We start from the raw sequence: 16,921 nt of genomic DNA, 5'->3' as shown, positions 1-16,921 counted from the left end.
TTTTCCATTGGTTTTGTCTTGTCTTCTTACACACCTGGTTCCAATCCCATTCGTTACATGTTGTGTATTTAACCCTCTGTTTCCCCTCATGTCCTTGTCTGTGATTGTTTGTTGTTATGTGCTCGTGTTTTTGGATTGGTGCGCGACGGGTTATTGTACCCCGTTTATTTTATTATGTACTTTGGTTTTGGAGTTTGTTTTTACTTTATTAAACTACTCCAGTTACACCAAGTTGGTTTCTCCTGCGCCTGACTTCCCTGCCACCTACACACACGACGATGACAAATATGTGGATGACTACAAATACCTAGGTGTCTGGTTAGACTATAAACTCTCCTTGCAGACTCACATCAAGCATCTCCAATCCAAAATTAAATCTAGAATCGGCTTCCTATTGCACAACAAAGCATCCTTCACTCATGCTGCCAAACATACCCTCGTAAAACTGACTATCCTGCCGATCCTTGACTTCGGCGATGTCATTTACAAAATAGCCTCCAATACCCTACTCAACAAATTGGATGCAGTCTATCACAGTGCCATCCGTTTTGTCACCAAAGCCCCATATACTACCCACCACTGTGACCTGTACGCTCTCGTTGGCTGGCCCTTGCTTCATACTCGTCGCCAAACCCACTGGCTCAAGGTCATCAACAAGACCCTGCTAGGTAAAGTCCCCCCTTATCTCTGCTCACTGGTCACCATAGCAGCACCCACCTGTAGCACGCGCTCCAGCAGGTATATCTCACTGGTCAACCCCAAAGCCAATTCCTCCTTTGGCCGTCTCTCCTTCCAGTTCTCTGCTGCCAATGACTGGAACGAACTACAAAAATCTCTGAAACTGGAAACACTTATCTCCCTCACTAGCTTTAAGCACCAGCTGTCAGAGCAGCTCCCAGATCACTGCACCTGTACATAGCCCATCTATAATTTAGCCCAAACAAATACCTCTTCCCCTACTGTATTTATTTTGCTCCTTCGCACCCCATTATTTATATTTCTACTTTGCACTTTCTTCCACTACAAATCTACCATTCCAGTGTTTTACTTGCTATATTGTATTTACTTCGCCACCATGGCCTTTTTGCCTTTACCTCCTTATCTCACCTCATTTGCTCACATTGTATATAGACTTATTTCTCTACTGCATTATTGACTCTATGTTTGTTTTACTCCATGTGTAACTCTGTGTTGTTGTATGTGTCGAACTGCTTTGCTTTATCTTGGCCAGGTCGCAATTGTAAATGAGAACTTGTTCTCAACTAGCCTACCTGGTTAAATAAAGGACTTGTTCTCAACTAGCCTACCTGGTTAAATAAAGGACTTGTTCTCAACTAGCCTACCTGGTTAAATAAAGGACTTGTTCTCAACTAGCCTACCTGGTTAAATAAAGGACTTGTTCTCAACTAGCCTACCTGGTTAAATAAAGGTGAAACATTTTTTTTATTTTTTATTCCCTACATAGCGGACTAACTTTCACCAGAGCCCATTTTGGATAAAGTCACAACTTTACCTATTTGGAATTACAATATACCTACAATACATATATAGTTATTCCCTGTAGCGTTGAATAGCATTATGTCTACGACTGCATCCTAAAAGGCACCCTATTCCCTATATAGTGCACTACTTTGGACCAGAGCCCTATGGAACCCTATTCCCTATATAGTGCACTACTTTGGACCAGAGCCCTATGGAACCCTATTCCCTATATAGTGCACTACTTTAGACCAGAGCCCTATGGAACCCTATTCCCTATATAGTGCACTACTTTAGACCAGATCCCTATGGCACCCTATTCCCTATATAGTGCACTACTATAGACCAGAGCCCTATGGCACCCTATTCCCTATATAGTGCACTACTTTAGACCAGAGCCCTATGGAACCCTATTCCCTATATAGTGCACTACTTTAGACCAGAGCCCTATGGCACCCTATTCCCTATATAGTGCACTACTTTAGACCAGAGCCCTATGGCACCCTATTCCCTATATAGTGCACTACTTTAGACCAGAGCCCTATGGCACCCTATTCCCTATATAGTGCACTACTTTAGACCAGAGCCCTATGGAACCCTATTCCCTATATAGTGCACTACTTTAGACCAGAGCCCTATGGGACCCTATTCCCTATATAGTGCACTACTTTAGACCAGAGCCCTATGGGACCCTATTCCCTATATAGTGCACTACTTTAGACCAGAGCCCTATTCCCTATATAGTGCACTACTTTAGACCAGAGCCCTATGGCACCCTATTCCCTATATAGTGCACTACTATAGACCAGAGCCCTATGGCACCCTATTCCCTATATAGTGCACTACTATAGACCAGAGCCCTATGGAACCCTATTCCCTATGTAGTGCACTACTATAGACCAGAGCCCTATGGGACCCTATTCCCTATGTAGTGCACTACTATAGACCAGAGCCCTATGGGACCCTATTCCCTATGTAGTGCACTACTTTAGACCAGAGCCCTATGGAACTCTATTCCCTACATAGTGCACTACTTTAGACCAGAGCCCTATGGAACCCTATTCCCTACATAGTACACTACTTTAGACCAGAGCCCTATGGGACCCTATTCCCTACATAGTGCACTACTTTAGACCAGAGCCCTATGGAACCCTATTCCCTACATAGTGCACTACTTTAGACCAGAGCCCTATGGCACCCTATTCCCTACATAGTGCACTACTTTAGACCAGAGCCCTATGGGTGCCCTATGGTCCCCGGTCAAAACTTGTGCAGAATATAGGGAATAGTGTGCTGTTTCTGACTTCCTATTGAATAGAATTATATCTCCATACTTAAGATACTGTGAAGGTTAGCTTCCTGGTTTCATTCTCAGTAGATACTGTGAAGGTTAGCTGTCTGGTCCTCCTTCTCAGTAGATACTGTGTAGGTTAGCTGCCTGGTTTCATTCTCAGTAGATACTGTGTAGGTTAGCTGTCTGGTCCTCCTTCTCAGTAGATACTGTGAAGGTTAGCTGTCTGGTCCTCCTTCTCAGTAGATACTGTGTAGGTTAGCTGTCTGGTCCTCATTCTCAGTAGATACTGTGAAGGTTAGCTGCCTTGTCTAATTCTCAGTAGATACTGTGAAGGTTAGCTGTCTGGTCCTCATTCTCAGTAGATACTGTGAAGGTTAGCTGTCTGGTCCTCATTCTCAGTAGATACTGTGAACCTTAGCTGCCTGGTCCTCATTCTCAGTAGATACTGTGAAGGTTAGCTGTCTGCTGGTCTCATTCTCAGTAGATACTGTGTGTGTGTGTGTGCGTGTGTGTGTGTGTGTGTGTGTGTGTGTGTGTGTGTGTGTGTGTGTGTGTGTGTGTGTGTGTGTGTGTGTGTGTGTGTGTGTGTGTGTGTGTGTGTGGATTATCCCCCACTGTGAGGCAGTGGGAGTGAGGACACCTTTTTATAGCTTCAGGCTCAGTTGTTCCACAACATTGTTTTATGATGATAGAAAATGGACTCTCTCTCTCTCTCTCTCTCTCTCTCTCTCTCTCTCTCTCTCTCTCTCTCTCTCTCTCTCTCTCTGGAAATGGAAACGATGTCATCATTGTGTGTCAACTTTCCTAATTCACATCTCTGTGAAGGATAGTAACTAGGTTTGTTTGTAAGTTTGTGTATCTACCTTTATTTCAACAGGAAGTCATATTGAGACTAAAGACTCTTTTGCAAATGAGCCCAGGAAAGTATAGATAAACATATTGACAATATACACGTTAAATACACATTAAGATACAAAACACAGTCAATTAAAGGTGCACTATGCAGAAATCGCTCTGCCATTTTCTGGTTGCTAAAACTATTAGTTTGCCTAATTCCAGTTTATGGGACAAAATAATTTTATCAGTGTAAAAAAAAACATTTTTCCATCTAAACCGCTATTAAATATATTTTCCATAATGCAGCAAAATTTTAAATGTTGTTTTTTACATTGGATAAAAGTAGAGACTCAAAGCTACAACATGATATATCATACACTACAGTTGAGGAAAAATAAGAAAGTAATTTTGCTTTGAAAGTTGACAAACTTTTAACCCCACTTTTAAGAAAATGATCCTTGAATGTTTTGGAGAGTTCCTCTTTTGTCTACGCCTATTCAGCATCGTTCACACCCTATTAAGCCTTAGCCCCACCCATCTCTTTAACGATTCACATGTGAGGCCATGTGCTAAACAGAGTGAGTAGTGTAGAAAACAACCAAAGCTTTCAGGATTAAAAGTGGTGAAAGTAGTTGTAAACATAAACTTTATCTAATCCTTGGCCTATGTCCTCATCTGACTTCGGTGCAGCTCATGTTGTTCTTCACATTGGTAAACACACACTATTTCAAATAAAATCTAAGTTTATTTGTCACATACACAGGATACAGAAGGTGTGAATGTTACAGTGAAATGGTTACTTGCATGGTGGAGTCTTTTGTTTAGACATGTAGCTAGCTAAACAGTGAACCATAATACCAACTCTAATGCCGCATTCAAAACAACTGGGAACTCGGAAATCTCAGACTTTCGACTTCAGACAGATTATTTCACTTATAATTCACTGTATCACAATTCCAGTGGGTCAGAAGTTTACATACACTAAGTTGACTGTGCCTTTAAACAGCTTGGAAAATTCCAGAAAATTATGTCATGGCTTTAGAAGCTTCTGATAGGCAAATGTATATAATTTGAGTCAATTGGAGGTGTACCTGTGGATGTATTTCAAGCTCTAACTTCAAACTCAGTGCCTCTTTGCTTGACATCATGGGGAAAACAAAAGAAATCAGCCAAGACCTCAGAAAAAGAATTGTAGACCTCCAGAAGTCTGGTTCATCCTTGGGAGCAATTTCCGAATGCCTGAAGGTACCACGTTCATCTGTACAAATAATAGTACGCAAGAATAAACACCATGGGACCACGCAGCCGTCATACCGCTCAGGAAGGAGACGCGTTCTGTCTCCTAGAGATGAACGTACTTTGGTGCGAAAAGTGCAAATCAATCCCAGAACAACAGCAAAGGACCTTGTGAAGATGCTGGAGGAAGCAGGTACAAAAGTATCTATATCCACAGTAAAACAAGTCCTATATCGACATAACCTGAAAGGCTGCTCAGCAAGGAAGAAGCCACTGCTCCAAAACCGCCATAAAAAAGCCAGACTACGGTTTGTAACTGTACATGGGGACAAAGATTGTACTTTTTGGAAAAATGTCCTCTGGTCTGATGAAACAAAAATAGAACTGTTTGGCCATAACGACCATCGTTATGTTTGGAGGAAAAAGGGGGAGGCTTGCAAGCCGAAGAACACCATCCCAACCATGAAGCACAGGGGTAGCAGCATCATGTTGTGGGTGTGCTTTGCTGCAGGAGGGACTGGTGCGCTTCACAAAATAGATGTCATCATGAGGTGGGAAATTATGTGGATATATTGAAGCAATATTTCAAGACATCAGTCAGGAAGTTAAAGCTTGGTCACAAATGGGTCTTCCAAATGGAAAATTGCCCCAAGCATACTTCCAAAGTTGTGGCAAAATGGCTTAAGGACAACAAAGTCAAGGTATTGGAGTGGCCATTACAAAGCCCTGACCTCAATCCTATACAAAATTTGTGGGCAGGTCTAGGTCCAAGAGGCTTCTAAACAGGTTGTGGGTAGGGTGGCTGGAGTTGTCAAGTTTTAGGGCCTTCCTCTGACACCGTCTGGTATACAGTGGGAGAAAAAAGTATTTGATCCCCTGGTGATTTTGTATGTTTGCCCACTGACAAAGAAATGATCAGTCTATAATTTTAATGTTAGGTTCATTTGAACAGTGAGAGACTGAATAACAACAAAAATATTGAGAAAAACGCATGTCAAAAATTGTATAAATTGATATGCATTTTAATGAGGGAAATAAGTATTTGACCCCCTCTTAATCAGAATGATTTCTGGCTCCCAGGTGTCTTTTATACAGGTAACGAGCTGAGATTAGGAACACACTCTTAAAGGGAGTGCTCCTAACTGCAGCTTGTTACCTGTAAAAAAGACACCTGTCCACAGAAGCAATCAATCAATCAGATTCCAAACTCTCCACCATGGCCAAGACCAAAGAGCTCTCCAAGGATGTCAGGGACAAGATTGTAGACCTACACAAGGCTGGAATGGGCTACAAGACCATCGCCAAGCAGCTTGGTGAGAAGGTGACAACATTTGGTGCGATTATTCGCAAATGGAAGAAACACAAAAGAACTGTCAATATCCCTCGGCCTGGGGCTCCATGCAAGATCTCACCTCGTGGAGTTGCAATGATCATGAGAACGGTGAGGAATCAGCCCAGAACTACACAGGAAGATCTTGTCAATAATCTCAAGGCAACTGGTGTTTTTCTGCTAAGGAGACAGGACAACTTCACCGCATCATTTGACGGGGCCATGTACTGTCAAATCTTGGGTGAAACCTCCTTCCCTCAGCCAGGGCATTGAAAATGGGTCGTGGATGGGTATTCCAACATGACAATGACCCAAAACACACGGCCAAGGCAACAAAGGAGTGGCTCAAGAAGAAGCACATTAAGGTCCTGGAGTGGCCTAGCCAGTTTCCAGACCTTAATCCCATAGAAAATCTGTGGAGGGAGCCGAAGGTTCGAGTTGCCAACCGTCAGCCTCGAAACCTTAATGACTTGGAGAAGATCTGCAAAGAGGAGTGGGACAAAATCCCTCCTGAGATGTGTGCAAACCTGGTGGCCAACTACAAGAAACGTCTGACCTCTATGATTGCCAACAAGGGTTTTGCCACCAAGTACTAAGTCATGTTTTGCAGAGGGGTCAAATATTTATTTCCCTCATTAAAATGCAAATCATTTTATAACATTTTTGACATGTGTTTTTCAGGATTTTTTTTTTGTTATTCTGTCTCTCACTGTTCAAATAAACCTACCATTAAAATTATACTGATCATTTCTTTGTAAGTGGGCAAACGTACAAAATCAGCAGGGGATCAAATACTTTTTCCCCCCACTGTATAGGTCCTGGATGGCAGGAAGCTTGCCCCCAAGCTTGCCCCCTACCTTCTGTAGTGCCTTGCGGTCAGAGGCCGAGCAGTTGCCATACCAGGCGGTGATGCAACCAGTCAGGATGCTCTCGATGGTGCAGCTGTAGAACCTTCAGAAAGTGGAGAGCAACACTTATGCAGCTCCACTACACAATAAATTTTTTTAAAAGCTGCATTCGACAGGATTACCAACAGACTGATCAGCTCCAATAGACAGACGCCTTCTATACGGCAGACCAATCCGAACTCCTCTCTCGGCATGTCCAGCCCACCTATTATCTCAGCCAATCTTGGCTAGTGTGAAGGTTGCTGACTTTTTCTGTGGCTTAACCAACAAGGCTCGTAATTTAACAATTTTATTCCCAGAAGTGACCTGATTCTATGGATTCTTCAATCACAATGAGCTGTTTTCTGACCTTTTGTGTTTTTGTACTGTATTTCTGTACTGTTTTAATGTTCCCTAGGTAAAGGCGTATGTTCTCTATCTCTATCTGTTAGTCCTGTAATTTGTTGACTTCATTAGGCCTTAAATTAACATAATTTTGGTCTCTAGCTGATTATTTAGATTTTTAAATAATAATTCCCGTGTTTTTGGTTGGATAGGTTTCTCAATTTCTTTCTTAGGTTTATGCATTCTTCATCAAACCATGTATCATTGCTGTTAAATTTCTTAGGTTTTTAGCTTGAATTTTTTCAAGTTTGATATGTTAACTGGTTAGTGGTTAAAATATTCAGGCTTTCTACTGCTAAGTATACACCTTCACTATTGAATGGAAACATTTAGTCTCTTTCATCCTACCTCTCTCCCTCCCTCCCTCCCTCCCTCCCTCTATCTCTCTCTCTCTCTCTCTCTCTCTCTCTCTCTCTCTCTCCCCTTCTCTCTCTCTCTCTCTCTAACCCCTTCTCCCTCTCTCTCTCTCTCTCCCCCAACCACCCTCTCTCTCTCTCTCTCTCTCCCCCAACAACTCTCTCTCTCTCTCGCTCTCGCTCTCTCTCTCCCTCTCTCTCTCTCTCTCCTCCCCCCTCCTCCCAGGTCAGAGAGGTACCGTAAGGTCCCGTACCACTACTATGAAGCCGGTAGTCATGATAACTGTTTATAACCATCTCTCTCCTCCCCTCCTCCTCCCAGGTCAGAGAGGTACCGTAAGGTCCCGTACCACTACTATGAAGCCGGTAGTCATGATAACTGTTTATAACCATCTCTCTCCTCCCCTCCTCCTCCCAGGTCAGAGGGGTACCGTAAGGTCCCCTACCACTACTATGAAGCCGGTAGTCATGATAACTGTTTATAACCATCTCTCTCCTCCCCTCCTCCTCCCAGGTCAGAGGGGTACCGTAAGGTCCCCTACCACTACTATGAAGCCGGTAGTCATGATAACTGTTTATAACCATCTCTCTCCTCCCCTCCTCCTCCCAGGTCAGAGGGGTACCGTAAGGTCCCCTACCACTACTATGAAGCCGGTAGTCATGATAACTGTTTATAACCATCTCTCTCCTCCCCTCCTCCTCCCAGGTCAGAGGGGTACCGTAAGGTCCCCTACCACTACTATGAAGCCGGTAGTCATGATAACTGTTTATAACCATCTCTCTCCTCCCCTCCTCCTCCCAGGTCAGAGGGGTACCGTAAGGTCCCCTACCACTACTATGAAGCCGGTAGTCGTGACGAGTGCGCGGAGTACCTCCTCCACGAGAGTGCTCCGTACGGTGGCCACCGTTTCATCACAGAGAAGGCCGTCTTCGCCAAATGGGCCAAAACACACTCCATTAAGTTCTACAACCCACCGTGGAAACTGTCGTGACCCGGAGGGACCGCAGATAGCCGGGAGGTCTGGAGGAGGGCCATTATCGATGACATCACACAGCCATGTCCGCTTCATCATCCAGGGACAGGGAGAATGCAGGGCCACTACCGTTACACCAGAGCAGGTGTCCCAAATGACACCCTATCCCCTATATAGTGCACTATCGGGCCCTGGTCAAAAGTAGTGCACTATATAGGCACGTTTCCCTCCCCTGGCGTTGTCTAGGTGTATATGACACTGAAACGTACAGTCAGAATGCACACATCGTTCTGCAAATCCCAGTCCGTCCATTACCACTGAGCCTGTAGTCTGAGGGGTTGTAATTCCTGTCCCACTGCTAGCCTGACTGTAGCACTGAGACCAGACACCCATCCTGGGCTGAAACGTAGATGGTAGAGGGTGGTCCCTCCATGTCCCTCCATGTCCTCACTGAGCCATGAACCATGAACCAAGGCCTTCTGTTCACTAAAACAATCTGGCCACTGCAGGACAGGCTCATCCATCCATCCCATTAGAGAAACAACATGAAGAAGAAACAATTTCTCCACTCATTGAATGTCTGTTGTCATCTTCTAGAACTCTGTTGACCTCTTCTAGAACTCTGTTGTCATCTTCTAGAACTCTGTTGTCATCTTCTAGAACTCTGTTGACCTCTTCTAGAACTCTGTTGTCATCTTCTAGAACTCTGTTGTCATCTTCTAGAACTCTGTTAACCTCTTCTAGAACTCTGTTGACCTCTTCTAGAACTCTGTTGACCTCTTCTAGAACTCTTTTGACATCTTCTAGAACTCTGAGCTGGAGAAAATGTGATGTCATAGAGGAGCTCCGGAGCAGGGGTGTTTCTTGTTCTCCAATCATCTGCTGCTTTGATGTTATAAAGGTTGGTGAATGACAAAGGACGGATAGCTCAACTCAGATATGGGATAAAAAAAGAATGAAACCAACAAATAAACTGTTCTTCATCTCTACAGTAGCTACACACAGGTTGTCTCCCAAATGGCACCCTGTTCCCTACATAGTGCACTACTTTAGACCAGGGCCCTATAGGTAGTGCACTATGTAGGGAATAGAGTCCTTTAGATGTGCCGAAGCCCTGTACAGTACAGTCTGTATCTCACAAGTCTGAACTCTCCAAGATGTTATTCTATGTCAGTCTGGGTGTTGATAGAGGCCTGTTACCGATCTCTGACCAGCTACACTACTTTATTCTCCGCCGTCTGGCTGTACCCCCTTTCTGTCTGTCTGTCTGTCTGTCTGTCTGTCTGTCTGTCTGTCTGTCTGTCTGTCTGTCTGTCTGTCTGTCTGTCTGTCTGTCTGTCCACTTAGAATTATTGGCTACCAGGTGTGTCTCAAATGGTGCCCTATTCCCTATATAGAGCACTTCTTTAACCAGGGCCCATAAGGCTGACCATAGGGCTGACCATAAGGCTGACCATAAGGCTGACCATAAGGCTGACCATAGGGCTGACCATAGGGCTGACCATAAGGCTGACCATAGGGCTGACCATAAGGCTGACCATAGGGCTGACCATAGGGCTGACCATAAGGCTGACCATAGGGCTGACCATAGGGCTGACCATAAGGCTGACCATAAGGCTGACCATAGGGCTGACCATAAGGCTGACCATAGGCTGACCATAGGGCTGACCATAAGGCTGACCATAGGGCTGACCATAAGGCTGACCATAGGGCTGACCATAAGGCTGACCATAGGGCCGACCATAAGGCTGACCATAGGGCTGACCATAGAGCTGACCATAGGGCTGACCATAGGGCTGACCATAAGGCTGACCATAGGGCTGACCATAAGGCTGACCATAGGGCTGACCATAAGGCTGACCATAAGGCTGACCATAGGGTCGACCATAAGGCTGACCATAGGGCTGACCATAAGGCTGACCATAAGGCTGACCATAGGGTCGACCATAAGGCTGACCATAACAAACAGACTGGCAATGTTCCATTTTATTTTCTACATCATTAACAAACTAGGGTGAAATCCACAAGCAGAGTCAACGCCTCCTTGGATGCTACCGCGGGGGGTCAAAACTAACTTCCTCCCAATGTTCAGGCTTAGGTGTGAGTCCCATGTGGCTCCCTATTTCCCAATGTAGTGCACTCCGTTTGCCCAGATCTCCGTGGGGGCAATAGGGAGCCATTTGGAACGCAGTGTTCGTCTCCCATTGACATCCAATATGCATCGATGTGAAGACGTGGCTCGTTCGGTGTTGTTGTGATGTTGACGCTGTGAAAGGATCTTAACGTCAGACAATGAGCCGTTCCTGTGTCGGCAGGATAATAGTCACCGCAGCACTTCCTGTCTGTCATTTATTATAGAGCACAGAGCGATAGGACTGAGTCCTAAACGGCACCCTGTTCCCTATACGGTATAGTGCACTACATAGGGATCAGGGTTCCATTTGGTATGAAATGACAGGTAGTTGGTCCCCCTGTGGTACCCTGTGATGTGCCGTCGTTCGTTTGACAAGGTGAGACAACAACCCAGCAACTGCAGGCAGAGCTAAAGCTACTGCTAATGTTTTGGTTCTAAAAGAGAGATGAAGAGAGATGAAGATATTTACTGTCTATCTATCTATTTATCTATCTATCTATCTATCTATCTATCTATCTATCTGTCTGTCTGTCTGTCTGTCTGTCTGTCTGTCTGTCTGTCTGTCTGTCTGTCTGTCTGTCTGTCTGTCTGTCTGTCTGTCTGTCTGTCTGTCTGTCTGTCTGTCTGTCTGTCTATGGTCATTTTGTGCCTGTGAGTGAATGTTATGATACAGTACATTGTTGTACATAGACTTCAGTGCTATGCACTCTTAACTATCACACATCGAACTAAGTATCACAAATCGTCTTTTCCCCCCTTAAATTCATCTGTTCCGTGTCTCTGTCCATGTAGCCGAGACCTATATTTACCTGACCCTGTAGTCTAGTCCATTTGTGAGTCCCAGTTATATATACTTTCTCCAGAAATGTGAATCCAAGTGTAAAAGCATTGGATTGGTAGAGGCATGGGCAAGAGGGATTTTCCACCTGATTTCCTACACAGAACCAGTCATTTCCTTTCAAATCAGTGAAGCCAAGTGAACAAGTGCACACTGGGAGACAGGAGAGGTAATTGAGTTTGTTGATATGTCTGATTTAGTCAGCTGCATGTCTCTGTCTGTGTGAGCCCTGTAATATATTGACGTCTCTACAGTATACAGTAGCATGCGTTTTGTATCCGTCTCAGTGTACATATTTACTATTATCACGTCGGTGTTTTATACTGTTCCAATCAGCCTGTGATTGTGAGAGATGACTTCCTCGTTCTGACCCACCGCAGCAGACGTTACGTTTACATTAGTTATTCATTTAGCAGACGGCTCTTATCCAGAACGACTTTTAAGTATCTCTCCTTTATCACGTAGCTGGTAACAAGACAAGTGAATGGCACAGCAAGAGTCCATTTGCTTTCAGATTAAACTCAGAAACCAGACCATCCACAGTCCACTAGTAGTCAGACGTGTAGAGCCCTGTCAGTAACATAAGAGGCCAGATGAGAGAGAGGCTCTGGATTTGAACACCCCTGTCCCATTTTAGCACCCCGTCACCGTCCCTGTACCCCTTAGAGCATTAGAGTCTTTAGCTCCATTTGCCCTCTGTGTGATCCTGGTCCATTTAGAGGTCCTCTGTGTGATCCTGGTCCATTTAGAGGTCCTCTGTGTGATCCTGGTCCATTTAGAGGTCCTCTGTGTGATCCTGGTCCATTTAGAGGTCCTCTGTGTGATCCTGGTCCATTTAGAGGTCCTCTGTGTGATCCTGGTCCATTTAGAGGTCCTCTGTGTGATCCTGGTCCATTTAGAGGCCCTCTGTGTGATCCTGGTCCATTTAGAGGTCCTCTGTGTGATCCTGGTCCATTTAGAGGTCCTCTGTGTGATCCTGGTCCATTTAGAGGTCCTCTGTGTGATCCTGGTCCATTTAGAGGTCCTCTGTGTGATCCTGGTCCATTTAGAGGTCCTCTGTGTGATCCTGGTCCATTTAGAGGTCCTCTGTGTGATCCTGGTCCATTTAGAGGTCCTCTGTGTGATCCTGGTCCATTTAGAGGTCCTCTGTGTGATCCTGGTCCATTTAGAGGCCCTCTGTGTGATCCTGGTCCATTTAGAGGTCCTCTGTGTGATCCTGGTCCATTTAGAGGTCCTCTGTGTGATCCTGGTCCATTTAGAGGTCCTCTGTGTGATCCTGGTCCATTTAGAGGTCCTCTGTGTGATCCTGGTCCATTTAGAGGTCCTCTGTGTGATCCTGGTCCATTTAGAGGTCCTCTGTGTGATCCTGGTCCATTTAGAGGTCCTCTGTGTGATCCTGGTCCATTTAGAGGCCCTCTGTGTGATCCTGGTCCATTTAGAGGTCCTCTGTGTGATCCTGGTCCATTTAGAGGTCCTCTGTGTGATCCTGGTCCATTTAGAGGTCCTCTGTGTGATCCTGGTCCATTTAGAGGTCCTCTGTGTGATCCTGGTCCATTTAGAGGTCCTCTGTGTGATCCTGGTCCATTTAGAGGTCCTCTGTGTGATCCTGGTCCATTTAGAGGCCCTCTGTGTGATCCTGGTCCATTTAGAGGTCCTCTGTGTGATCCTGGTCCATTTAGAGGCCCTCTGTGTGATCCTGATCCTGGTCCATTTAGAGGTCCTCTGTGTGATCCTGATCCATTTAGAGGCCCTCTGTGTGATCCTGGTCCATTTAGAGGTCCTCTGTGTGATCCTGGTCCATTTAGAGGTCCTCTGTGTGATCCTGATCCATTTAGAGGCCCTCTGTGTGATCCTGATCCATTGAGAGGCCCTCTGTGTGATCCTGATCCTGGTCCATTTAGAGGTCCTCTGTGTGATCCTGATCCATTTAGAGGCCCTCTGTGTGATCCTGGTCCATTTAGAGGTCCTCTGTGTGATCCTGATCCATTTAGAGGTCCTCTGTGTGATCCTGATCCATTTAGAGGCCCTCTGTGTGATCCTGGTCCATTTAGAGGTCCTCTGTATGATCCTGATCCTGATCCATTTAGAGGTCCTCTGTGTGATCACAATCCATATATCTATGTAGCCTCCCTCCTACGTAGCCTCCCTCCTATGTAGCCTCTCTCCTATGTAGACTCCCTCCTATGTAGCCTCCCTCCTGTGTAGCCTCCCTCCTATGTAGCCTCCCTCCTATGTAGCCTCTCTCCTATGTAGCCTCCCTCCTATGTAGCCTCTCTCCTATGTAGCCTCTCTCCTATGTAGCCTCCCTCCTACGTAGCCTCTCTCCTACGTTGCCTCTCTCCTATGTTGCCTCTCTCCTATGTTGCCTCCCTCCTATGTAGCCTCCCTCCTATGTAGCCTCCCTCCTATGTAGCCTCTCTCCTATGTAGCCTCTCTCCTATGTAGCCTCCCTCCTATGTAGCCTCTCTCCTATGTAGCCTCTCTCCTATGTAGCCTCCCTCCTATGTAGCCTCTCTCCTATGTTGCCTCTCTCCTATGTAGCCTCCCTCCTATGTAGCCTCCCTCCTACGTAGCCTCCCACCTATGTAGCCTCCCTCCCACATAGCCTCCTTCGTGTGTAGCCTCCCTCCTATGTAGCCTCCCTCCTATGTAGCCTCTCTCCTACGTTGCCTCTCTCCTATGTTGCCTCTCCTATGTTGCCTCCCTCCTATGTAGCCTCCCTCCTATGTAGCCTCTCTCCTATGTAGCCTCCCTCCTATGTAGCCTCTTAGCCGTGTCTGTTAGCTTAACTCAATGTTGTTGTTCTTTTGCCATTTTGGTCCATTGAACCATTTCAACTGTCTTTGTTTTTGTTTTGATGAAACATGTATGGTTTGATTTTTATTGTTGTGGTGAAGCACTTTTATTTTTCACATCAAGTGTCCTTGATAAGCATCTATGTATGTATGTATGTATGTATGTATGTATGTATGTATGTATGTATGTATGTATGTATGTATGTATGTATGTATGTATGTATGTATGTTTGAGTTGTGGTTGGGATATGGTCAGGGGTGAAAGTTTATGTCATTTCTTCCTGGTACGGAGCTCCTATGCGTGCACGTGCTCGGGGTCAAATCATAGAATGACATATAGAATCCCTATTAATTCAATAGGATCACCGTGGGCCTAGTCGTAAAGATTTCTCATTGACCTTTTAAAATGTATGACAATTTTATTGTGGCATAAACAATCATTTTAGAGGGCCGCTTTTACTAGGCTACCCACGCGTGTTCATTCCACTCGTGACATAACTCCAGCCTCCAAACAGTAGTGAATGAAAGAGACATCTGTTACAGAAACACCACAAATCATTAGGCCAGAATGTATACGTCCCACAGCTGTTCACACACGTCTCGCTGTCAGCCACTTATCTCTGCCTTGGCAAAATGTTAGTATTCTAGTCGAAACACATGGCATTTTGAAGCGTAGGCCATAGCACCTGTTTTCAAGTCCATTCAGTCATTATTCATGCCTCTGATTGTACGTAGTGGCATAATAGTCTATAGTTTTCTGGACAATTTTGTTTTAGATATTTTGATAAGCTCATGTTCTACTGGTAAGGTATACCCCCACTATTTATTTTATTGGGACGCCGTACCGGACTGTACCGCCTTACTTTCACCCATGGATATGATTAGTGGTAAGCCTAATATATACCGTACATCCACAACACAAGAATGCAAACGCAAAATGGCGATCCTGTGTACTGCTTCAAGTTAATAATTGCAGTGTCGGGGCTGCACTTATCATAGCTATTTGGATTTTTATTTCTAGTTCTAGTTCCATTTCTAGTTCTAGTTCTAGTTCTAAATCTTTTTCTAGTTCCATTTCTAGTTCTAGTTCTAATTCCATTTCCATTTCTATTTCTAGTTTAAGTTTTAGTTATATTTCTAGTTCTAGTTCTAAATCTTTTTCTATTTCTAGTTCTAATTCCATTTCTATTTCTAGTTCCATTTCTAGTTCTAGTTCTATTTCCAGTTCTATTTCTATTTCTAGTTCTAGTTCTAATTCCTTTTCTATTTCTAGTTCCATTTCTAGTTCTAGTTCTATTTCCAGTTCTATTTCTATTTCTATTTCTAGTTCTAATTCCTTTTCTATTTCTAGTTCCATTTCTAGTTCTAATTCCATTTCCATTTATATGTATAGTTCTAGTTCCATTACTAGTTCTAGTTCTAATTGCTTTTCTATTTCTAGTTCCATTTCTAGTTCTAGTTCTAATTCCATTTCCATTTATATGTATAGTTCTAGTTCCATTACTAGTTCTAGTTCTAATTGCTTTTCTATTTCTAGTTCCATTTCTAGGTCTATTTCTAATTCTAGTTCTAGTTCCATTTCTAATTCTAGTTCTAGTTCTAGTTCTAGTTCAAGTTCTATTTCTATTTCTAATTCCATTTGTAGTTCTAGTGCTAATTTCATTTCTATTTCTAGTTCCATTTCTAGTTCTAGTTCTAGTTTTAGTTCTATTTCTATTTCTAGTTCTAGTTCTAATTCCATTTCTAGTTCTAGTTCCATTTCTATTTCTAGTTCAAGTTTTAGTTCTATTTCTATGTTGGGTTCTAGTTCTATATCTAGTTCTAGTTCTAAATCTATTTCTAGTTCCATTTCTAGTTCTAGTTCTAGTTTTAGTTCTATTTCTATTTCTAGTTCTAATTCCATTTCTAGTTCTAGTTCCATTTCTATTTGTAGTTCAAGTTTTAGTTCTATTTCTATGTTGGGTTCTAGTTCTATATCTAGTTCTAGTTCTAAATCTATTTCTAGTTCCATTTCTAGTTCTAGTTCTATTTCCAGTTCTATTTTTATTTCTAGTTATATTTCTAGTTCTAGTTCTAATCATTTTTCGAGTTCTATTTCTAATCATTTTTCTAGTTCTAGTTCCATTTCTAGTTCTAATTCCATTTCCATTTATATTTCTAGTTCTAATTACTTTTCCATTTCTAGTTCTAGTTCTAGTTCTAATTCCATTTCTAGTTGAAGTTCTAATTCCATTTCTATTTCCAGTTCTAGTTCTAGTCTAGTTCTAATTCTATTTCTAATTATTTTTCTATTTCTAGTTCCATTTCTAGTTCTAGTTCTAATTCCATTTCCATTTCTAGTTCTAGTTCTAATTCC

General features: G+C 43.6%; 2 protein-coding genes across 4 annotated transcripts in view; both read left to right on the top strand.

The window, feature by feature from the left end:
* st6galnac3 (ST6 (alpha-N-acetyl-neuraminyl-2,3-beta-galactosyl-1,3)-N-acetylgalactosaminide alpha-2,6-sialyltransferase 3) overlaps window positions 1-11,372 on the top strand; it is a 114,961-nt gene extending 103,589 nt beyond the window's left edge. For 2 of the 3 annotated variants that reach the window (XM_029706073.1, XM_029706072.1), the window contains exon 6: window positions 8,627-11,372. In XM_029706073.1, the coding sequence (XP_029561933.1) occupies window positions 8,627-8,816 (190 nt within the window). In that variant the 3' untranslated portion in view covers window positions 8,817-11,372. Of the gene's footprint in view, window positions 1-8,242 lie in introns of all 3 variants that reach the window. The other variant, XM_029706074.1, reaches the window with a different exon arrangement.
* On the top strand, window positions 11,285-13,961 carry LOC115156487 (uncharacterized). Its single transcript, XM_029703909.1, has 3 exons — window positions 11,285-11,308; window positions 12,408-13,577; window positions 13,638-13,961. Exons 1-3 carry the CDS (start codon window positions 11,285-11,287, stop codon window positions 13,893-13,895), a joined length of 1,452 nt encoding a protein of 483 aa, XP_029559769.1. The 3' UTR covers window positions 13,896-13,961.
* Window positions 13,962-16,921: the final 2,960 nt, after the last annotated feature.

Source organism: Salmo trutta, chromosome 21 (genome assembly GCF_901001165.1).
Source record: "Salmo trutta chromosome 21, fSalTru1.1, whole genome shotgun sequence".
In the NCBI taxonomy this organism is placed as follows: Eukaryota; Metazoa; Chordata; class Actinopteri; order Salmoniformes; family Salmonidae; genus Salmo; species Salmo trutta.
Note: the sequence above shows the minus strand (reverse complement) of the source record. Positions and strands in the feature narration are given on the sequence as shown.

Bases quoted from the DNA above. Each gene is read 5' to 3' on its own strand.
- LOC115156487 (XM_029703909.1), top strand. From the start codon at position 11,285: ATGTGCCGTCGTTCGTTTGACAAG. The intron at 11,309-12,407 runs GTGAGACAACAA...GTCCCATTTTAG, and splicing joins GCCGTCGTTCGTTTGACAAG to CACCCCGTCACCGTCCCTGT. The intron at 13,578-13,637 runs GTCCTCTGTGTG...ATCCATTGAGAG, and splicing joins TGATCCTGGTCCATTTAGAG to GCCCTCTGTGTGATCCTGAT.